Source organism: Balaenoptera physalus (genome assembly GCF_965194825.1).
Source record: "Balaenoptera physalus genome assembly, chromosome: 4".
In the NCBI taxonomy this organism is placed as follows: domain Eukaryota; kingdom Metazoa; phylum Chordata; class Mammalia; order Artiodactyla; family Balaenopteridae; genus Balaenoptera; species Balaenoptera physalus.
Window position 1 is genome coordinate 90,211,822 of NC_138891.1, and position 22,983 is coordinate 90,234,804.

General features: G+C 37.5%; 1 protein-coding gene across 3 annotated transcripts in view; it reads left to right on the plus strand.

Annotated features, from left to right (window-relative positions):
• Window positions 1-22,983, plus strand: part of MORC1 (MORC family CW-type zinc finger 1) — a 363,536-nt gene that overhangs the window by 178,699 nt on the left and 161,854 nt on the right. For all 3 annotated transcript variants that reach the window (XM_082460154.1, XM_082460155.1, XM_082460156.1), the window contains 5 exons: window positions 1,751-1,819; window positions 4,970-5,060; window positions 5,722-5,830; window positions 9,389-9,548; window positions 11,343-11,448. In XM_082460154.1, the coding sequence (XP_082316280.1) occupies window positions 1,751-1,819; window positions 4,970-5,060; window positions 5,722-5,830; window positions 9,389-9,548; window positions 11,343-11,448 (535 nt within the window). The remainder of the gene's footprint in view (window positions 1-1,750; window positions 1,820-4,969; window positions 5,061-5,721; window positions 5,831-9,388; window positions 9,549-11,342; window positions 11,449-22,983) is intronic.

The window sequence follows — 22,983 nt, forward strand, 5'->3', positions numbered from 1 at the left end:
ATACATAGTTTTAAGGAATTGAAACAAACAAGGCCAGTCCTCTGAGTGGGTACTTGGGGAATATTAAATTTTGAGGCTGTGATTGTCTGCAGGCCTTCATGGGAATTTATAGAAAAATTAAGCACTCTATTAAGACTCTTGGGAATTTTGAGCCTTTCCCACCTACTCACCAAAGAAATGCCCTGCTTTCTTACGTGAGAACTATATACCAAGAGCCGCAAAATCAACTGTTGTAACTTCACAGGCTGAGGCTTGTGTTAGGTGGTTCCCAGTTCTGATAAACCTTAGGATAATAGGGAGGAGTTTTTATTCCTCAACTGCATCCAAGACCAATCAATTTAGAATATATCCCAGTGATTCAAATGTGCAGCCAAGGTTGAGAACTATCGCATTGTGCAAAGAACTCAACAAGAGTTGAAGAGTGGAGAAGTGTCAGCCTTAGTCAGGGGACGGCTGAACAGAGCAAATACCTAAAGCGGGGAGGAATATTCTGACACAGAAGTTGAGGTAAGCAGACCAGAGGACCAGGGAGAAGAGCTGGGGAAATGAGATGGTAGGGAAGATACAGAGGGTTTGTAAACAGGAGGTGAATTAGAGAGAGGAGGGGGGATTACAAGTGGACATGTGAGCATAAAATTATGAACCCAGAAAACTTGGGTATGATTTTTAGATATATATTTATAGATTATTTTGAACATTTAAAAAATGTAGATTACAGGTGACCATTGAACCCAGAGTTGACTTAACTGATGTGCTAGAAATGAATCTGTAAGGATGGAGTTAGTAAATCCATGGCTGCCTGGGGATGGGGCCGGGGGTGACAGGGCATGGGAGGGGCAGAAGGCAGAGACTACAAGGGGCACGAGGAAACACCTGGGGTGATGGTCATGTTCACTCTCCTGATTGTGGCGATGGTTCCACAGGTATTTACATATGTCAAAATGTGTCACATTGTATACTTTAAACGTGTAGCTTTTTTGTGTGTAAGCTATTTCTCAATAAAGTTGTTATGTTACCAAAAAAAAGAGAGAGGTGTGCTAGAATTCACGTATCCAAATGTTGAAATTACTTCAAGAGCCAGATTACAAACTGTGTATTAAAATTACTCTCATTATTTTTAGTTACACCTTCAAAATTTTTTAAACAAGAGATTATATTATGTAATTTAATGATATCTCTTAATCATCAAAATTGACTCCAAATAACTTAGCTATTTTCAAAAATCAAATGCATTTTCAAGAGGCAAATATTTGCTGCCACTAAGAAGCATGCATGAATGGCTCTTATGGGAATTAGCTACTTGGAAGAGAGCCTGATGAATTTAATAAGAATGACCTGGATTGACTTTAGAATTAGTGCTTTGGTGGAAGGGCATCAGGATTGATCAATTTGATAGAGGGATCCTGGGGCCACATCACTGGCTACCTTTATTCCCTCCCCCAGGAAGAAAATACCTGAAGTTTAAAGGACCAGTCAGATTCCAGAACAGGGCATGTCATGCTGTATATATAATTTATTAATATGTACATGTTTTATGTTAATTTAAAGCCTTTTTGTTGCATGATTGTTTTCCCCCTGCAGTTTCTCATGAAACTGTAGCCAAGATGCCTTTCTGAGCTTTATCCTTGTGCCGTAACTCTGTCACTCAGTGGCTGCATTTGAGGAGGACAGATAATTATGTGAGCAGCATGACTCTCTGATGAACAAATTAAGCCCACTATTTATTAGTAATAACTGCTTTCTCTTACAGTGGATAATGAAGAACTGCAGGGTGGATTCATGTTGTGCTTCCTGGATGATGGATGTGGTATGAGCCCTGGTAAGTTAATTATCTAGATTCCTACCTGGCTGTTAGAACAAACAGCCTGAAAACCTATAAAATAAATAAAAATAAATTGAGCTATATATATAAAAACAGGTATTGAGCTATTAGGGAAAATAAACCCCAGACTTAACATATTGTTGAGCTTTTTAGGTTTAAATATTCCAGCTGACAGAGTAAATTCATTGTAACCATCTAAAGCAAGACCAAAAGTGAATGTAAATCAATATTGCCAGAAAAAATGACAGGCACAAGGCACAGATTTCTTGTAAGGAACGGCATCTGGGAATGAATGGAAAACAAGCACAGTCTGTGAGATTGTCTTTAGCACACCCTTCAGGTACTGCTTGCAAGAGACCTGAGGCAGTTTCTAGTGTCTTTAGGCTATTTTAAATTTTTTGTTTAACCTTGAGGTAGAGGTCACCTCTCCTTGTTTTTAGCAGTTTGTGTTTTTTCCCTGCACATTCAAAGGTTTAGTTGCTTCTTGAATGTTCTCATCATAGTGAAAACATCTACAATGCATTGCATGATTATCTTTGTATCTTCAAGGCTAGCAAAAGGCAGCACAGAGTAGGTACATAATATTGTTTGCTGTGGAATTGAGATGTTATTCCTTCAGATAAAGGATTTGCATGAATTGGGATACCTTATCCCTGAATTCCTATAACACTTGTGTATGTCCCTCAAGCTAGGCTTTTTGACCACCAGATTTAACAAACATTGAGGGAGTTCAAATAATATGGTAGTGTTCTGGTCAGTTCCACACCAGAGGAAAGAATGATCATCGGTGCTGATAGAAGCTAAGAATAAAAAATAAAGCAATTATCTTCTTTTGAGTCTCCAAAGACCCCCTTGGTCTGAATGGTAAAAGACTATGTGTGACATATTCTAAAGCAATTCCTTAAAAAAAGAAGTAACTCCTTTTTTGGGTCCACAAACAAAATAATCAAAACACAGGCAAGTGACAAATATTCAGATCTTCAGAAGAAACTCACTTCAGTTGACATATACAGTTGTATTTTAAAAAGGCCCAGTAGTGTTGAGAGCAATCCTTTATTAATGTTGGAACTCAGGTGATAAGTTGGAAGAGTTTTTCTGATGACTGAAAATAGAATCCGTCCATTGTCCAAGCTGAGCTCGATCAATCTTGACCCTTAGAAGATGACTACGGTGATTTCCAAACTCTTTTCACTTGCAGTCTTGCCCCATTACAGTGCATTCCCCACATAACAATCCTGAGTGCATTTTTTTCTTTTAATAGATCATATTGATGCCCCTGCTTAAAAACCCTTAGTGGTTTTCCATTACTTTAGAATAAAATTCATATTCCTCAGCAACACTTTCAATTTCTTGCATTATTTGGCCTCTGTCCACCTCTTTGACCTTTTCTCGTACCTCACGCTTCCTTGCTTATAGCACTCCAGCCACACCTGGCTGGCCTTTCATCATTTAAATCTCATCTCAGATGACACCTTATGAAGGAGGCCTTCCCTGAGCATTCTATCTGCAGGCTACATTCTTGTTAATTCCCTGTAACATTACCCTGGTTTTATTTCCTTTACTTAGTGCTCTCCAAAAGGATCTTGTTTGTCTACTTCTTTCTCCTACCATGACATAAAGTTATTGAGGACAGGGGTGATGCCCGTCCTATTCAGTGTTCTGTCCCTGTGCTCAGAACTCTGGCCACCATACATGGGAGTCTGTATGGTGTGTGATAAAAACCATGGGATTTGGTCTTCTGCAACTCTGGGTGATAGTTCTGTGGGTACCATTTATCAATGTGACCTTGGGAAAGTTACATAAACTCCTAAAACTTAAATTTCCTCATCTGTAATGTGTAGATAATAATAATAATAGTATCTTCCTTGTAGGCTTGTTATAAATATTAAGTAGTTGGTGCAAATAAAGTATATGATATAGTACCTGGCACATACTAAATAATAAGCAGTAGCTAATATTATCATTATGGATACCCTCGTCTAATAGCCAACCCTTAATAAGAACATGTGATAAAATGTCCATTTAGCTTCAGACAAGCAGAGTGTCTTTACACACCTCATGCCACATGCCACTGAACTATAGCATGTCTGCCCCCAGACTGACACAGGTCCTCAGGGCAATTCTGGAGCATGTATTCAGGTAGCCCAATTGGGAGACCCATTTCTAGCTTTTCCTATTTCCCTGGGAGCATTCCTGTTTCTTGGAGGTATGTATATTCTGAAGTTCAGAGGATTCTTCTCTAGAATTCCAGAATGTCCTGGAGAGATCAGGAGAATAACTCTCAAAGTCTGAAATAAGTAGCCCTTCCCAGTTAGTAGCAGACTAAAAGCTATTCTGCCCTTCTCAGTCTCACATGGGACTGGATAAGTGCCAAAAGCATAGAAAATTACTAGTGGTACAAATAATTATAGCACCTTTAATTTATTAGCATTTATTAAATGGCATGTATTATCTTTAAGGTTAACACATCATCTCATTTAATTCATTTCGTTTATCTTCATCAACAAATCTGTGATATAAGTGTTAGTAGTTCCCTTTTAGGGATAAGAAAATTTTTTTTTAATTAATTAATTAATTTTTGGCTGTGTTGGGTCTTCGTTGCTGAGCGTGGGCTTTCTCCAGTTGCGGCAAGTGGGGGATACTCTTCCTTGCGGTGCGTGGGCTTCTCATTGCGGTGGCTTCTCTTGTTGCAGAGCATGGGCTCTAGGCGCATGGGCTTCAGTAGTTGTGGCACGTGGGCTCAGTAGTTGTTGCTCGCGGGCTCTAGAGCACAGGCTCAGTAGTTGTGGCGCACGGGCTTAGTTGCTCCACGGCATGTGGGATCTTCCTGGACCAGGGCTCGAACCCGTGTCCCTTGCATTGGCAGGCAGATTCTTAACCACCGCACTATCAGGGAAGCCCAGGGACAAGGAAATTAAGGCTCTACTTCCCCAGGGTCACGTGGCTAGGTCTGTCTGACCTCCTTCAGTATATTGCCGTTATGATCCTGGTCAGAGATTATGGGGCCTGACGAGGATCCTTGTCTTTGGGCTGACCCAAGAAGTATGGATTTGTCCTAATATATGTGTGACATCCTGACAACTGGACCTCTGGCTGGTGTGAATGACTCATAAGTCCTAACCACTTACATGTCTTTGTCAATTATAGAGCAAGCTTCAGATATCATTTACTTTGGAACATCCAAGAAACAGTTATCAACTTCGAAGTTTATTGGGCAATATGGCAATGGTCTTAAAAGGTGAGAATTTTTTTCCTTAATGCATATATTATTGATTTTGATTATTGGGAATAATATTTGGTTAAAGGAAATCTTAGAAACAAATATAAACTTGAGACTCCTATCTTGTTTTAGAATTTCCACTACCCATAACTGACTTGAACCTTTACAATGTTTTAAAATTTAATTAAAATTTAAAATTTAAATTTAAAATTTAATTCTTAAATAGATGATGAATCTTTTTTTCAGAGATGGCTGAAGTAGCACCCCTGTAGCTTAAAGCTTCATCACATCTCTATGTCGTATTGTTTCTCAAAGCGTATCTTAGTGTAGGTGTTATATGTGTTCACAGCTTATGTTACTGGTCTGCCTCAAAGAAAAGTGAGGACATGAGGCTACGATCACCTGTGTAGCGCCTGCCAGGGACAGATGATTGTTCTTTGCTGGAGCCATGGACAGCACCTTATCTCAAGCCAGAATGTGGGCCTGGATTGGTTCAAATTCTGCTCTGCTTTGAGAAAAAAAAAAATCATACTTATACACTCTTGGTGATGAGTCAGCAAAACAGTGGAGTTATTTCTATGAAAAGAACAACCTGGTAGAGTACACGATATCATGCTCGCCTGTTCCTTCTTTCTAGTGTTTGAGATGTAAACTGTTATGTTCTTGATTTTTAATATAGTGGATCCATGAGGATTGGAAAAGACTTTATTCTTTTCACAAAGAAGGAAGAAATGATGACCTGTGTGTTTTTTTCTCAGACATTTTGTGAAAGAGAAGGTCTAAGTGAGGTAAGGGTTGAGAATTTTCCTTCGGTTCCCATGGTAATGGAATTGTTTTCATTTACCGTTTCAGGAGGTAAAGTCTACCATGGGTTCTTTCTGATTATGCTTTAGAAATTTAAGAGTATATTTGGGAAATGGAGAGAGGGTAGCTGGCCATTCTGGGGTCATTGGAGACCTGTCCTATTGATCCTTCCTTGAGTAGGTTTGTAACTCCTAGACAGTTTTCAGAACTTTATTTTTATTATCCATGTACACAAATTTTCCAGAATAAGAGGCTCCCTTTGGCACAATGAGCTTTTTGGAAGAAGCTTGCAAAACATTTCCACCACTTGTCTGTAAATTAGAGTATCATTTTTAAAATAAATAGAATATTGGATTCAAAAGACTTGGAAAACAACATCTAAAGAAATTGAATGCAAAACAGACTTAAAACTGTAACTCTGTTGACCATAATTTCAATTCCATTTGCTGACCCAGAGACATTTTATTAATTTGCAGTATCTGAGTTTAGTATTATGAACATCAGTTATAATTCAATATAGCAAATACATGTTGAGGAACTGCTGTCTGCCTAGTACCGGGTAGACCCTGTGGAAGGTAGAAAACAAGCGGGACCACCCGACCATCAGTATTTTCAGTCTTATCACCAAATAAGGCAGACACGTATGAACTGGATAAATTAAAAAACGGGTGTTTAAAAAGCATGCTGTTCAATGAGTATGTGTTCCTGCTGTTACTCAGTTGTCAAAAGCAGTGATATGGACGGAGAGATGAGAGAACCTTGAGTGGCCAATGAGGGTTTTATGGGGAGAGGACAACGTGTAACTGGAAAGGTTGATATGTGGTGAGAAATGGCATGTGGCAAGTCTCAGACCTGAGATGACTGTGGGGTTTGGAGGGACAGTGTGGAGATGGGGGACTGTCCAGCAGGAGCCCAGCATGCCCGCTGGCAGCAGTGGAGTGGGACTGGTTAACAGGAATAGTCTGGAAGCAATAGGGAGTAGCTGAGTGGGATTCTAACATGAGGAAAAGCAGTACTTTAAGCATTTATATTGTACTTTTTGTATGTAAAGGGCATGGGGAATTGGGCCAAAGCTGAGGTTATAGTTTTCCTAAAATGGGCCATTTCCTTTTATTTTTTTTAAACTAAAGCCTGCAGCCCCTTTCCATTTCCACTTCTACAGAGGCAATCTCTTTCAACGGTATTAGCTGATTCTTTTGCTATTTTCCTGTAAATCTCTATATAACATGCTAGTATTGCTACTTCTTGATTGGATTTAGGCATTATCTATTCTATTAACCTCCCACTGTAAAAGAGGAGGATTTATCTGTTTCTTTTTCTTTGCTCCCATCACACGTACATACCCTTCCAATTCTCCACCCTCAATATGGCTCAGTTGTAACTTTGGTTGTGCCAATATTCACTATTTACATTAGAGACTATATAGACACTAGATACCATTATACCATGTCATAAACTATTATTTTTCTCTCTCCTGCAAAACTTTTAATTAATAATCACTAATTGCCTGCTTAGTGTTCTGTATGCTTATCGCTATCACTGAGTATTTGCTTGGTCTTATATGGCTGTTATCACTGTGTCAACCCCAGTCTCAACCTGTTATCTTGATGGTTCCACCGTCTTGAAGAACTCTACTCTGGAATCTTCTTATGTGCTGCACCTCACATTCCTGCTTTCCCTGGCTGGCATTCAGCTGCCATCCCGGGATATGCCCCTGCCGTCACTCTGGCAGTTCTCTTTACTTCTCTCCTGTGGCAGGTCTTTCCTAGTGTGCTTGCTCTTCTTGGCGTAACATATCCTCCATTAGCTGTCTCAGCGAGAGTGCATGAGGGGTAAAATATTTTGAGACTTCACATGCATGAAAATGTTTTTATCCCACCCAAACACTTAATGATAGTTTGGCTTGATGTTTTTTCTTAGAATTAGTTTTCTTTCAGGATTTTGAAGGCGTTGCTCCATGATCTTATAACTTCTAGTGTTGAGAAGTCTGAAGCCATTTAAATTCCTGAGTCTTCTAGGTGACCCATTCTTCTCCCCTCCCCCTCTATTTTTGGGAGGGCTTTTCCCCTCTGTTCTGATTTCAGTGTTTTGCCTTTGGGTGGGTCTATTTGTACCCATCGTGCTGGGTGCTTGTTGACCATTTTCAGTCTGGAAATTCATGTCCTTTAATTCTGGGATATTTTCCTGTAATATTTCATGATTTTCTTCCATCCATATTATCTTTTCTCTCCTTTTACAACACCTGTTCTTAGCTCTTGGATGTCTAGAGACAGTTCTTTAGTTTTCTTACTCTTTCTCTCCTGTTTTCTGTCCTTTATGTTTTTGTTTTGTTTTCTGGGAGATTTTCTTACATTTATCTTCCAACCCTTAAAAAGAAAATTTTTTTCTGTAATCATATTCTTTACTTCTAAGGAGTCTTTTTAGTCTCTCAATATTCCTTTTTAAAGATATGTAGTTCTTGTTTCATGGATACAGTATTCCTTCTTAGAGCTCTGAAGATATTAACTATGATTGATTTTTTTTCCCCTGAAATTTTCATCTTCCTCTTATGGTTTTTGTTACCACTGAGTTGCTTTGTTTGTGCTTGTTTATTTGGTCTCTGTCTGTCACATTAGAGGCTTTTCTTAGATGACTGTTAATCCTGAATACTTTAAAGATTAGTTCAGTAAAGTGCCAATTGAAAGCTCTGAGAGTGTGGGTGGGGCTTGACAGCTATGCAGGTCACGATAATGGGATCTAACTGGGATGTTTTATTGGAAAATCCTCAATATAATTTGCCTTATGTCTTTCCTTCTGCGCTGGTCAGATATCTCAAAGAAGACTCCTACAGGCTTCTGCCTGAAGGTCTAGCTGACAGCTTCCTGGGAGCCAAATGAGAGAAGAGATCTGGGGTTCTCAGCATCCAATATGTATACTTTTATTTAATCCCTCTAATCTAAGTAAGGTCCCCTGCCAACTGTGCCTGATACATCCTCTAATCCAGACGTGCTTTGTTCCACTCTTTCCAGTTAATAAACATCAGTCCCTGTGGAGGTCGGGGAGGAGCTCTTGCCAGGTGGGGATCTGGATGCTACTTCTGGCTCTCTTCTCCTTTTACCCTACCTCCAGAGTTAATTCATGCCATCAATCGCTGAGCCTTTTAGCAGACTCTGAATTGTAAATCAGGCTAGTGCTTCTCCTGCCTGGCACGGGCTTTGGATTGGTTACTTGGATATGCTGTCATACTTGGATATGCTTTTCAACTTCTAAAATGCTGATACTGTTGTCCCCTCTGCCATTCTACCCATAATTCCATAGGGGGCTGAGTTAGATTCCATCTGTTCCCACATTCTACAGTGGAACATTTTAGAATAAAACTCCAAGTATACATATTTGTCATGTGTCTCTTCCTTATAAAACTAGAATACCTGGGAAAAAAAAACATTTAACTTAGTGTTTTATAATTTGGCTGGATGGTAAATGAACTGAATTAGGATCAGACAAAAGAATGATGGTTTTTCTTTGTGTATTTCATAGTAAATTGCTGTGTGTTTTTTTAATAGGTTGTGGTTCCAATACCTTCATGGTTAACAAGAACTAGAGAATCTGTCACAGATGATCCTCAGAAATTCTCAACGGAATTGTCTATAATTTATAAGTATTCTCCATTTAAAACCAAAGCTGAATTGATGCAGCAGTTTGATGTGATCTATGGGAAATGTGGTAAGATCATCACAACCCTGAAATTTTGATGTGAAAGTATTTGTTTTCAGTGTCTTATGAAAGACTATAAATATGATTTCGTATTTTCTTCTATTTATAGTATCACATGGAGTCTCATATGGGGCAGTTATTCATTTTATTTATATAAGTTTTGTCTGAGGAGAATCCAAATGGGAATAATTCTTAAGTCCCTGACATTGGGAGAAAGGTTTGTACTTGTGTGATCTTGGTGAAACTGGATAAGAAGAGGATGATACTGGCTATTACCGCAAGGAATCACAGTCTCTGCACCAGATGCTTTACTGCAGCATCCAAGATTAGATGATGCCAGGGTTTATAAGAGAGTTAGCAATTTATAAAATAACGAATCCAGGTTTCTGTGCCAGTCTTTCTCCAGACTTCTACCACTTTTCATATCTGGAAGCAAAAAGATTCCTACTCTAGAGAAAACTATTTGCATTCTGCTTTTTGTAATGTTTATATGCAAAATTCTGTTATGTTTATATTAAAATTATGTTTTATGTTATGCTTATAGCAAAATTCTGAGAATTTTTTTGGTGACTTGGCCTGTGTTACCTTCAAAATTTCTTCTCTAACCTGTGGCATTTTGTTTAAGAGTGACGTTTTATGTCATCCTTTTCCCTTTCTCACAGCGGAAAAATAGTGGCAATTAAATAAATATTCATTTCATTAACGTATGTGGCATACTTTATGGACAGTTAATGTAATCTCTTAGTTGCCTTCTAATTGTGAAATACTCATATAAATGAAAGATGTACTGTTTCCTGAATACTTTTCTAAATGCTTTATAAAAATTAACTCATTTAATCCTCTAAACAACTCAGTGTTTTAGGTACCTCATGAGCTCCATCATATAGATTAGAAAACTTAGGTTCAGAGAGGTTAGGAAACTTACCTGAGGTCATTGTGCTAGTAAATGGTTGATCCAGGATGTAGACCCAAGTATTTAGGCTCCCAAGTCCAAGTCCAAATTCTTAGTCACTCTGCTGTTCTTCCTTCTGTTTTAGTATTACCAAAAAAACTGTAATTGGTTGTTCTTAAAATTTCTCTGACAATGGTGTTTGTCTTTATATTACAATCAACTTCATAAAGAATTTGGATTTTTTTGTTTACTGTGCTTTAGAGCAGGGGTCAGCAGACTCTAGCGCCTGCAGGTCATATCGGCCCCATAGCTGTTTTTGTTAATAAATTTTTATTGGAAATAGCCACATCATTCATTTGTGTATTCCCTATGGCAGCTTTCATGCTACAGCTGTGGAATTGAGTTGTGAGTAGATGTGAGAGGCCTGCAAAGCCTGAAGTATTTATTATCTGGCCCTATACAGAAAAAGTTTACCAACACCTGTTTCAGAGTCTAAAAGCAGTACTTCATATTTATACAAATGTTGAAAATTCATCTTTGTTCTTATGTGCATTGATTTCAGTTCTGCCAGTGAGAGCTTTGCCTATAATACAAATTTGGTTCAGGCTTCTAACAGTTTTTGTAATGCAAATTATGAAAAGAGTTCCAAAGTTTAAGGATCCACATTGAAAGACATAATGAATTGAATAGTAAAAAGAAGTGCTATACTGTAGAAACTCAACACTCTTTGGCAGAGAGTGGAATTTGCTATAAGATGTATATCTTGGAACTTATCCAAGCATATTATTTACTGAAGTACAAAAAGAAATTTGGTCTATAGCAGGCTTAATTCCATAGGTGAGATAATAGCACCATAACTAACACATAGTATAGTTAAATATTGACGAGTCAAATATCTATTTTTCCACTAGGTACTTTGCTGGTTATTTATAACTTGAAGCTTCTGCTTAGTGGAGAACCTGAGTTGGATGTTAAAACTGACAAGGAAGATATACTGATGGCTGGAGCTCTTGAAGAGTGAGTAATATGAGTGTTTGTCAGAACAGGTGTCAACAATGGCAGTGAGCTTGAGTTAGGAGCTCTACATCCTCGTTCCAGGTCGGGGGCCACCAGACCTTGTCTCTAGAACAATTAATTTTACCCCAGTTACAGATGAAGTAAGTTAGGCTAGACAACTGATTCGCAAACCTGGCTGAGCCTCTGAGTGACGTAGGTAGCTTCTTGAGAAGTGTAGGATCCTATCACATCCCAAATGTACTGAGTCAGAATCTCCAGATATCAAGCCTAGGAATCAATATTTCTCATATGTTCCACAGGTGATTCAGAGGAATATGACTGAATGACAATTCAGAATGGCCCTATGAACTGTATACTTGCAGTTTATAAATAAATAAATGGACATTCATTTTTCTTGGCTATTGGGGATCCATAGGAAACAGAATTGAGAAAACAGTAGGGGGCATGGGTGAAAAACTGTGGGGAAATATGAAATAGTAATTAACCCTGGATTTCTCTAAAGTAACTTTGAATTTAAAACTTATTAGCTTGAGCCTATAGTCTCTTAGTGTCATCATGCTAGAGCTAGACGGGATTTATTTTCTTAACATCTTTATTGGAGTATAATTGCTTTACAGTGTTGTGTTAGTTTCTGCTGTGTAACAAAGTGAATCAGCTGTATGTATACATACATCCCCATATCCCCTCCCTCTTGTGTCTCCCTCCCACCCTCTCTATCCCACCCCTCTAGGTGGTCACAAAGCACTGAGCTGATCTCCCTGTGCTATGCAGCTGCTTCCCACTAGCTACGTATTTTACATTTGGTAGTGTATATATGTCAATGCTATTCTCTCACTTCGTCCCAGCTTACCCTCCCCCCTCCCCATGTCCTCAAGTCCATTCTCTACATCTGTGTCTTTATTCCTGCCCTGGCCCTAGGTTCATCAGAATCATTTTTTTTGTTTGTTTGTTTTAGATTCCATATATATGTGTTAGCATATGGTATTTTTTTTTCTCTTTCTGACTTACTTCACTCTGTATGACAGACTCTAGGTCCATCCACCTCACGACAAATAACTCAGTTTTGTTTCTTTTTATGGCTGAGTAATATTCCATTGTATAGATGTGCCACATCTTCTTTATCCATTCATCTGCTGATGGACACTTAGGTTGCTTCCATGTCCTGGCTACTGTAAATAGTGCTGCAATGAACATTGTGGTACATGTCTCTTTTTGAATTATGGTTTTCTCAGGGTATATGGGTATATGCCCAATAGTGGGATTGCTGGGGCGTATGGTAGTTCTATTTTTAGTTTTTTCAGGAACCTCCATAGTGGCTGTATCAAATTACATTCCCAGCAACAGTGCAAGAGGGTTCCCTTTAGAGCTAGAAGGGATTTTAAAGGAATTTAATCTAGCCTGATTCATTTCGTGAACCATTGTGGTGCAATAGAAATATAGTGAGAGCCAGATAGCCTCATCCACCAGAGGGCAGACAGCAGAAGCAAAAAGAACTACAGTCCTGCAGCCTGTGGAACAAAAACCACATTCACAGAAAGATAGACAAGATGAAAAGGCAGAGGACTATGTACCAGATGAAGGAACAAGATAAAACCCCAGAAAACAACTAAATGAAACAGAGGTAGGCAATCTTCCAGAAAGAGAATTCAGAATAATGATGGTGAAGATGATCTAGGACCTCGGAAAAAGAGTGGAGGCAAAGATCGAGAAGATGCAAGAAATGTTTAAAAAAGATCTAGAAGAATTAAAAAACAAACAAACAGAGATGAACAACACAATAACTGAAATGAAAAATACACTAGAAGGAATCAATAACAGAGTAACTGAGGCAGAGGAGTGGATAAGTGACTTGGAAGACAGAATGGGGGAATTCACTGCTGCAGAACACAATAAAGAAAAAAGAAAGAAAAGAAATGAAGAAAGCCTAAGAGACCTCTTAGGAGAAGAGAGAGAGAAAGGACCCGAGAAAATATTTGAAGAGATTATAGTCGAAAACTTCCCTAACATGGGAAAGGAAATAGCCACCCAAGTCCAGGAAGCGCAGAGAGTCCCATACAGGATAAGCCCAAGGAGAAACATGCCGAGAAGCACAGTAATTAAATTGGCAAAAATTAAAGACAAAGAAAAATTATTGAAAGCAGCAAGGGAAAAATGACAAATAACATACAAGAGAACTCCCATAAGGTTAACAGCTGATTTCTCAGCAGAAACTCTACAAGACAGAGGGAGTGGCATGATATACTTAAAGTGATGAAAGGGAAGAACCTGCAACCAAGGTTAATCTACCTGACAAGGATCTCATTCAGATTTGATGGAGAAATCAAAAGCTTTACAGACAAGCAAAAGCTAAGAGAATTCAGCACCACCAAACCAGCTCTACAACAAATGCTAAAAGAACTTCTTTAAGTGGGAAACACAAGAGAAGAAAAGGACCTACAAAAACAAACCCAAAACAATTAAGAAAATGGTCATAGGAACATACATATCGAAAATTACCTTAAACGTGAATGGATTAAATGCTCCAACCAAAAGACACAGGCTTGCTGAATGGATACAAAAACAAGACCCATATATGTGCTGTCTACAAGAGACCCACTTCAGACCTAGGGACACATACAGACTGAAAGTGAGGGGATGGAAAAAATATTCCATGCAAATGGAAATCAAAAGAAAGCTGGAATAGCAATACTCATATCAGATAAAATAGACTTTAAAGAATGTTACAAGAGACAAGGAAGGGCATTACATAATGATCAAGGGATCAATCCAAGGAGAAGATATAACAATTATAAATATATATGCACCCAACATAGGAGCACCTCAATACATAAGGCAACTACTAACAGCTCTAAAACTGGAAATCGCCGGTAACACAAAAATAGTGGGGGACTTTAACACCTCACTTACACCAATGGACAGATCATCCAAACAGAAAATTAATAAGGAAACAAAAGCTTTAAATGACACAATAGACCAGATAGATTTAATTGTTTATAGGACATTCCATCCAAGAACAGCAGATTATACTTTCTTCTCAAGTGTGCACGGAACATTCTCCAGAATAGATCATATCTTGGGTCACAAATCAAGCCTCAGTAAATTTAAGAAAATTGAAATCGTATCAAGCATCTTGTCTGACCACAATGCTATGAGATTAGAAATCAGTTACAGGGAGAAAAACGTAAAAAACACAAACACATGAAGGCTAAACAATATGTTACTAAATAAGCAAGAGATCACTGAAGAAATCAAAGAGGAAATCAAAAAATACCTAGAGGCAAATGACAATGAAAACACGACGATCCAAAACGTATGGGATGCAGCAAAAGCAGTTCTAAGAGGGAAGTTTATAGCTATACAAGCCTACCTCAAGAAACAAGAAAAATCTCAAATAAACAATCTAATGTTAACCTAAAGGAATTAGAGAAAGAAAAACAAACAAAACCCAAAGTTAGTAGAAGGAAAGAAATCATAAAGATCAGAGCAGAAATAAATGAAATAGAAACAAAGAAAACAATAGCAAAGATCAATAAAACTAAAAGCTGGTTCTTTGAGAAGATAAAATTGATAAACCATTAGTCAGACTGATCAAGAAAAAGAGGGAGAGGACTCAAATCAATAAAATTAGAAATGAAAAAGGAGAAGTTACAACAGACACGGCAGAAATACAAAACATCCTAAGAGACTACTACAAGCAACTTTATGCCAATAAAATGGACAACCTGGAAGAAATGGACAAATTCTTAGAAAGGTATAACCTTCCAAGACTGAACCAGGAAGAAATAGAAAATATGAACAGCAATCACAAGTAATGAAATTGAAACTGTGATTAAAAATCTTCCAACAAACAGAAGTCAAGGACCAGATGGCTTCACAGGTGAATTCTGTCAAACATTTAGAGAAGCGCTAAAACCCATCCTTCTCAAAATCTTCCAAAAAATTGCAGAGGAAGGATAACTTCCAAACTCATTCTATGAGGCCACCATCACCCTGATACCAAAACCAGACAAAGATACTACAAAAAAAGAAAATTACAGACCAATATCACTGATGAATACAGATGCAAAAATCCTCAACAAAATACTAGCAAACAGAATCCAACAGCACATTAAAAGGATCATACACCATGATCAAGTGGTATTTATCCCAGGGATGCAAGGATTCTTCAATATATGTAAAGCAATCAATGTGATACACCATATTAACAAATTGAAGAAGAAAAACCATATGATCATCTCAATAGATGCAGAAAAAGCTTTTGACAAAATTCAACACCCATTTCTGATAAAAACTCTCCAGAAAGTGGGCATAGAGGGAACCTACCTCAACATAATAAAGGCCATATACAACAAACCCACAGCAAACATCATTCTCAATGGTGAAAAACCGAAAGCATTTCCTCTAAGATCAGGAACAAGACAAGGATGTCCACTCTCACCACTATTATTCAGCATAGTTTTGGAAGTCCTAGCCATGGCAGTCAGAGAAGGAAAAGAAATAAAAGGAATACAAATTGGAAAAGAAGTAAAACTGTCACTGTTTGCAGATGACATGATACTATACATAGAGAATCCTTAAGATGCCACCAGAAAACTACTAGAGCTAATCATTGAATTTGGTAAAGTTTCCTGATACAAAATTAATGCACAGAAATCTCTTGCATTCCTATACACTAATGATGAAAAATCTGAAAAAGAAATTAAGGAAACACCCCCATTTACCATTGCAACAAAAAGAATAAAATACCTAGGAATAAACCTACCTAAGGAGACAAAAACCTGTATGCAGAAAACTGTAAGACACTGATGAAAGAAATTAAAGATGATACCAACAGATGGAGAGATATACCATGTTCTTGGATTGGAAGAATCAATATTGTGAAAATGACTATACTACCCAAAGCAATCTACAGACTCAATGCAATCCCTATCAACATACCAATGGCATTTTTTACAGAAGTAGAATAGAAAATCTGAAAATTTGTATGGAGACACAGAGGACCCCACGTAGCCAAAGCAATCCTGAGGGAAAAAAACGGTGCTGGAGGAATCAGACTCCCTGACTTCAGACTATACTACAAAGCTACAGTAATCTAGGCAATATGGTACTGGCACAAAAACAGAAATATAGATCAGTGCAACAGGATAGAAAGCCCAGAGAGAAACCCACGGACCTATGGTCAACTAATCTATGATAAAGGAGGCAAGGATATACAATGGAGAAAAGACAGTCTCTTCAATAAGTGGTACTGGGAAAACTGGACAGCTACATGTAAAAGAATGAAATGAGAACACTCCCTAACACCATACACAAAAATAAACTCAAAATGGATTCGAGACCTAAATGTAAGACCGGACAGTATAAAACTCTTAGAGGAAAACATAGGAAGAACACTCTTTGATATAAATCACAGCGAGATATTTTTTGATCCATCTCCTAGAGTAATGGAAATAAAAACAAAAATAAACAAATGGGACCTAATGAAACTTAAAAGCTTTTGCACAGCAAAGGAAACCATAAACAAGACGAAAAGACAACCCTCAGAATGGGAGAAAACATTTGCAAACGAATCAACTGACAAAGGATTAATCTCCAAAATATATAAACAGCTCATGCAGCTCAATATTAAAAAAACAAACAACCAATTCAAAAATGGGCAGAAGACCTAAATAGACATTTCTCCAAAGAAGACATACAGATGGCCAAGAGGCACATGAAAAGCTGCTCAACATCACTAACTGGTAGAGAAATGCAAACCAAAACTACACTGAGGTGTCACCTCACACCAATCAGAATGGGTATCATTAGAAAATCTACAAACAGCAAATGCTGGAGAGGGTGTGGAGAAAAGGGAACCCTCTTGCACTGTTGGTGGGAATGTAAATTGATGCAGCCACTATGGAGAACAGTATGGAGGTTCCTTAAAAAACTAAAAATGGAACTACCATATGACCCAGCAATCCCACTACTGGGCATATACCCAGAGAAAACCGTAATTCAAAAAGACACATGTACCCCAGTGTTCATTGCAGCACTATTTACAAAGCCAGGTCATGGAAGCAACCTAAATGCCCATCGACAGATGAATGGATAAGGAAGATGTTGTACATATATACAATGGAATATTACTCAGCCATAAAAAGGAACGAAATTGGGTCATTTGTAGAGACGTGGATGGATCTAGAGACTGTCATACCGAGTGAAGTAACTCAGAAAAGGGAAAACAAATATCGTATATTAACACATATATGTGGAATGTAGAAAATGGTATAGATGAACCGGTTTGCAGAGCAGAAATTGAGACACAGAAGTAGAGAAAAGATGTATGGACACCAAGGGGGGAAAGTGGTGGGGCTGGGGGGTGGTGGTGGGATGAATTGAGAGATTGTGATTGATATGTATACACTGATGTGTGTAAAATGGATGACTAATACGAACCTGCTGTTTAAAAAAATATATAAAATAAAATTAAAAAAAAAGATAGAAATATAGTGATAGCCAAAATATGAACCACATATGTCATCGTAAATTTATTAGGAGCTACATTAAGAAAAGTAAAAAACAGATGAAATTAATTTAATAATTTTTTAATAGATCTTCATTGGAGAATAATTGCTTCACAATACTGGGTTAGTTTCTGTTGCACAACAAAGCGAGTCAGCCATATGAGTACACATGTCCGCATATCCCCTTCCACTTGAGCCTCCCTCCCATCCTCCCTATCCCATTCCTGTAGGTTCTCACAAAGCACTGAGCCGTTCTCTCTGTGCTATGCTGCTGCTTCCCACCAGCCAGCTATTTTACATTTGGTAGTGTATATATGTCGATGATACTCTCACTTTGCCCCAGCTTCGCCGTCCCACCCCGTGTCATCAAGTCCATTCTCTATGTCTACCTCTAGGTTCATCAGTACCATTTTTTGTTTTTTAAGATTCCATATATATGCGTTAGCATATGGTATTCGTTTTTCTCTTTCTGACTTACTTCTCTCTGTATGGCAGTCTCTAGGTCCATCCGCCTCACTACAAATAACTCAATTTCATTTCTTTTTATGGCTGAGTAATATTCCATTGTATATATGTGCAACATCTTCTTTATCCATTCATCTGTTGATGGACATTTTGGTTGGTTCCATGTCCTGGCTATTGTATATAGTGCTGCAATGAACATTGTGGTGCATGCCTCCTTTTAGATTATGGTTTTCTCAGGGTATATGCTCAGTAGTGGTATTGCTGGGTCATATGGTAGTTCCGTTTTTAGTTTGTTTTTTTTTTTTTAGTTTTTTAAGGAACCTCCATACTGTTTTCCATAGTGTTTGTATCAAATTTACATTCCCACCAACAGTGTAGGAGGATTCCCTTTTCACCACACCCTTTCCAGCATTTATTGTTTCTAGCATTTTTGATAATGGCCATTTTGACCTGTGTGAGGTGATACCTCATTGTAGGTTTGATTTGCATTTCTCTAATAATTAGTGATGTTGAGCATCTTTTCATGTGCCTCTTGGCCATCTGTATGTCTTCCTTGGTGAAATGTCTATTTAGGTCTTCCACCCATATTTTAACTGGATTGTTTGTTTTTTTGATATTGATCTCCACGAGCTATTTGTATATTTTGGAGATTAATCCTTTGTCTGTTGTTTCAGTTGCAAATATTTTCTCCCATTCTGAGGGTTGTCTTTTTGTCTTGTTTATGGTTTCCTTTGCTGTGCAAAAGCTTTTAAGTTTCATTAAGTCCTATTTGTTTATTTTTTTAAATTTCTGTTAATCTAGGAGATGGGTCAAAAAAGATCTTGTTGTGGTTTATGTCAAAGAGTGTTTTTTTATGTTTTTTCCTCTAAAAGTTTTATAGTGTCTGGTCTCACATTTAAGTCTTTAATCCACTTGGAGTTTATTTTTCTGTATGGTGTTAGGTAGTGTTCTAATTTCATTCTTTTACATGTAGCTGTCCCGTTTTCCCAAAACCACTTATTGAAGAGGCTGTCTTTTCTCCATTGTATGTTCTTGCCTCCTTTGTTGTAAATTAGGTGCCCATATGTACGTGGGTTTATCTCTGGGCATTCTATCCTGTACCATTGATCTATATTTCTGTTTTTGTGCCAGTACCATAATGTCTTGATTACTGTAGCTTTGTGGTATAGTTTGAAGTCGGGGAGCCTGCTTCCTCCAACTCTGTTTTTCTTTCCCAAGATTGCTTTGGCTATTTGGGGTCTTTTGTGTTTCCATATGAATTGTAAGATTTTTTGTTCTAGTTCTGTAAAAAATGCCATTGGTAATTTGATAGGGATTGCACTGAATCTGTAGATTGCTTTGGGTAGTATAGTCATTTCACAATATTGATTCTTCCAATCCAAGAACATGGTATATTTCTCCATCTGTTTATGTCATCTTTGATTTCTTTCATCAGTGTCTTATAGTTTTCTGAGTACAGGTCTTTCACCTCCTTAGGCAGGTTTATTCCTTGGTATTTTATTATTTTTGTTGCAGTGTTAAATGGGAGTGTTTCCTTAATTTCTTTTTCTGAGTTTTCGTCGTTGGTGCACAAGAATGCCAGAGATTTCTGTGCATTAATTTTGTGTCCTGCAACCTTACGAAATTCATTGATTAGTTCAAGTAGCTCTCTGGTGGTATCTTTAGGATTTTCTATGTATAGTGTCATGTCATCAGCAAATAGTGACAGTTTTACTTCTTCTTTTCCAATTTGTATTCCTTTTATTTCTTTTTCTTCTCTGATAGCCGTGGCTAGGACTTCCAAAACTGTGTTGAATAAGAGTGACGAGAGTGGACATTCTTGTCTTTTTCCTGATCCTAGTGGAAATGCTTTCCATTTTTCACCATTGAATATAATGCTAGCTGTGGGTTTGTCATATATGGCCTTTATTATGTTGAGGTAGTTTCCCTCTATGCCTATTTTCTGGAGAGTTTTCATCATAAATGGGTGTTGAATTTGGCAAAGTTTTTTCTGCATCTATTGAGATGATCCTATGGTTTTCATTCTTCAGTTTGTTAATATGGTGTATCACATTGATTTGCGTATATTGAAGAATCCTTGCATCCCTGGGATAAGTCCCACTTGATCATGGTGTATGATCCTTTTAGTGCTGTTGGATTCTGTTTGCTAGTATTTTGTTGAGGATTTTTGCATCTATGTTCATCAGTGATATTGATGTATAATTTTCTTTTTGTGTGATATCTTTGTCTGGCTTTGGTATCAGGGTGATGGTGGTCTCGTAGAATGGGTTTGGGAGTGTTCCTCCCTCTGCTATATTTTGGAAGAGTTTGAGAAGTATCGGTGTTAGCTCTTCTCTAAATGTTTGATAGAATTCGCCTGTGAAGCCATCTTGTCCTGGACTTTTGTTTGTTGGAAGATTTTTAATCACAGTTTCAATTTCATTACTTGTGATTGGTCTGTTCATATTTTCTAATTCTTCCTGGTTCAGTCTTGGAAATTTGTACCTTTCCAAGAATTTGTCCATTTCTTTGTGGTTGTCCATTTTATTGGCATATAGTTGTTTGTAGTAGTCTCTTATAATCCTTTGTATTTCTCCAGTGTCAGTTGTGATTTCTCCTTTTTCATTTCTAATTTTATTGATTTGCATCCTCTCCCTTTTTTTCTTGATGAGTCTGGCTAAGGGTTTATCAAGTTTGTTTATCTTCTCAAAGAACCAGCTTTTAGTTTTATTGATCTTTGCTATTGTTTTCTTTGTTTCTATTTCATTTATTTCTGCTCTGATCTTTATGATTCCTTTCCTTCTATTGACTTTTGGTTTTCTTTGTTCTTCTTTCTGTAGTTGTTTTAAGTGCAGGGTTAGATTGTGTATTTGATATTTTTGTTGTTTCTTGAGGTGAGATTGAATTGCCATAAACTTCCCTCTTAGAACTGCTTTTGCTGCATCCCATAGGTTTTGGGTTGTCGTGTTTTCGTTGTCATTTGTTTCTATGTATTTTTTAATTTCTTCTTTGATTTCTTCGGTGATCTCTTGGTTATTTAGTAGCACACTGTTTAGCCTCCATGTATTTGTGTTTTTTACAGTTTTTTTCCTGTAATTGATTTCCAGTCTCATAGCATTGTGGTCAGAAAAGATGCTTGATGTGATTTCAATTTTCTTAAATATTCCGAGGCTTGATTTGTGACCCAAAACATGATCTATCCTGGAGAATGTTCCATGTGCACTAGAGAAGAAAGTGTATTCTGCCACTTTGGGGTGGAATGTTCTATAAATATCAATTAGATGTATCTGGTCTATTGTATCATTTAAAGCTTGTGTTTCCATATTTATTTTCTGTTTGGATGATCTGTCCATTGGTGTAAGTGGGGTGTTAAAGTCCCCTACTATTTTTGTGTTACTGTCAATTTCTTCTTTAATGGTTGTCAGCATTTGCCTTATGTATTGAGGTGCTCCTCTGTTGGGTGCATAAACATTTATAATTGTTATATCTTCTTCTTTCATTGATCCTTTGATCAATATGTGGTGTCCCTCTGTATCTCTTGTAGTAGTCTTTATTTTAAAGTCTATTTTATCTGATACAAGTATTGCTACTCCAGCTTTCTTTTGATTTGCGTTTGCATGGAATATCTTTTTCCATCCCTTCACTTTCAGTCTGTATGTGTCCCTAGGTGTGAAGTGGGTCTTTTATAGAGAGCATATATATGGGTCTTGTTGTTGTATCCATTGAGCAGTCTGTGTCTTTTGGTTGGGGCATTTAATCCATTTACATTCAAGGTTATTATCAATATGTATGTCCCTGTTACCATTTTCTTAATTGTTTTGGGTTTGTTTTTGTGGTCTTTTTCTTCTCTTGTGTTTTCCGCTTAGAGAAGGTTCTTTAGCATTTGTTGTAAAGCTGGTTTGGGGGTACTGAATTCTCTTAGCTTTTGCTTGTCTGAAAAGCTTTTGACTTCTCCATCGAATCTGAATGAGACTCTTGCTAGGTAGTGTAATCTTGGTTGTAGGTTTTTCTCTTTCATCACTTCAAGAATATCCTGCCACTCCCTTCTGGCTTGCAGAATTTCCACTGAAAAATCAGCTGATAACCTTATGGGGATTCCTTTGTATGTTATTTTTTGTTTTTCCCTTGCTGCTTTTGATACTTTTTCTTTGAATTTAACTTTTGTTAGTTTGATTAATATGTGTCTTGGTGTGTTTTTCCTAGGGTTTATCCTGTATGGGACTTTCTGTGCTTCCCAGACTTGGGTGACTATTTCTTTTCCCATGTTAGGGAAGTTTTCCACTATAATCTCTTCAAGTATTTTCTCAGACCCTTTCTTTTCCTCTTTTCTTCTGGGACCCCTATAATTTGAATGTTGGTGTGTTTAGTGTTGTCCCTGAGGTCTCTGAGATTGTCTGCAATTCATTTCATTTTTTTTTCTTTATTCTGCTCCTTGGCAGTTATTTCCACCATTTTGTCGTCCAGCTCACTTATTCGTTCTGCCTCAGTTATTCTGTTATTGATTCCTTCTACTGTATTTTTCATTTCAGTTCACTGTGTTATTCATCTTTGTTTTTTTGTTCTTTAGTTCTTCTAGGTCTTTGTT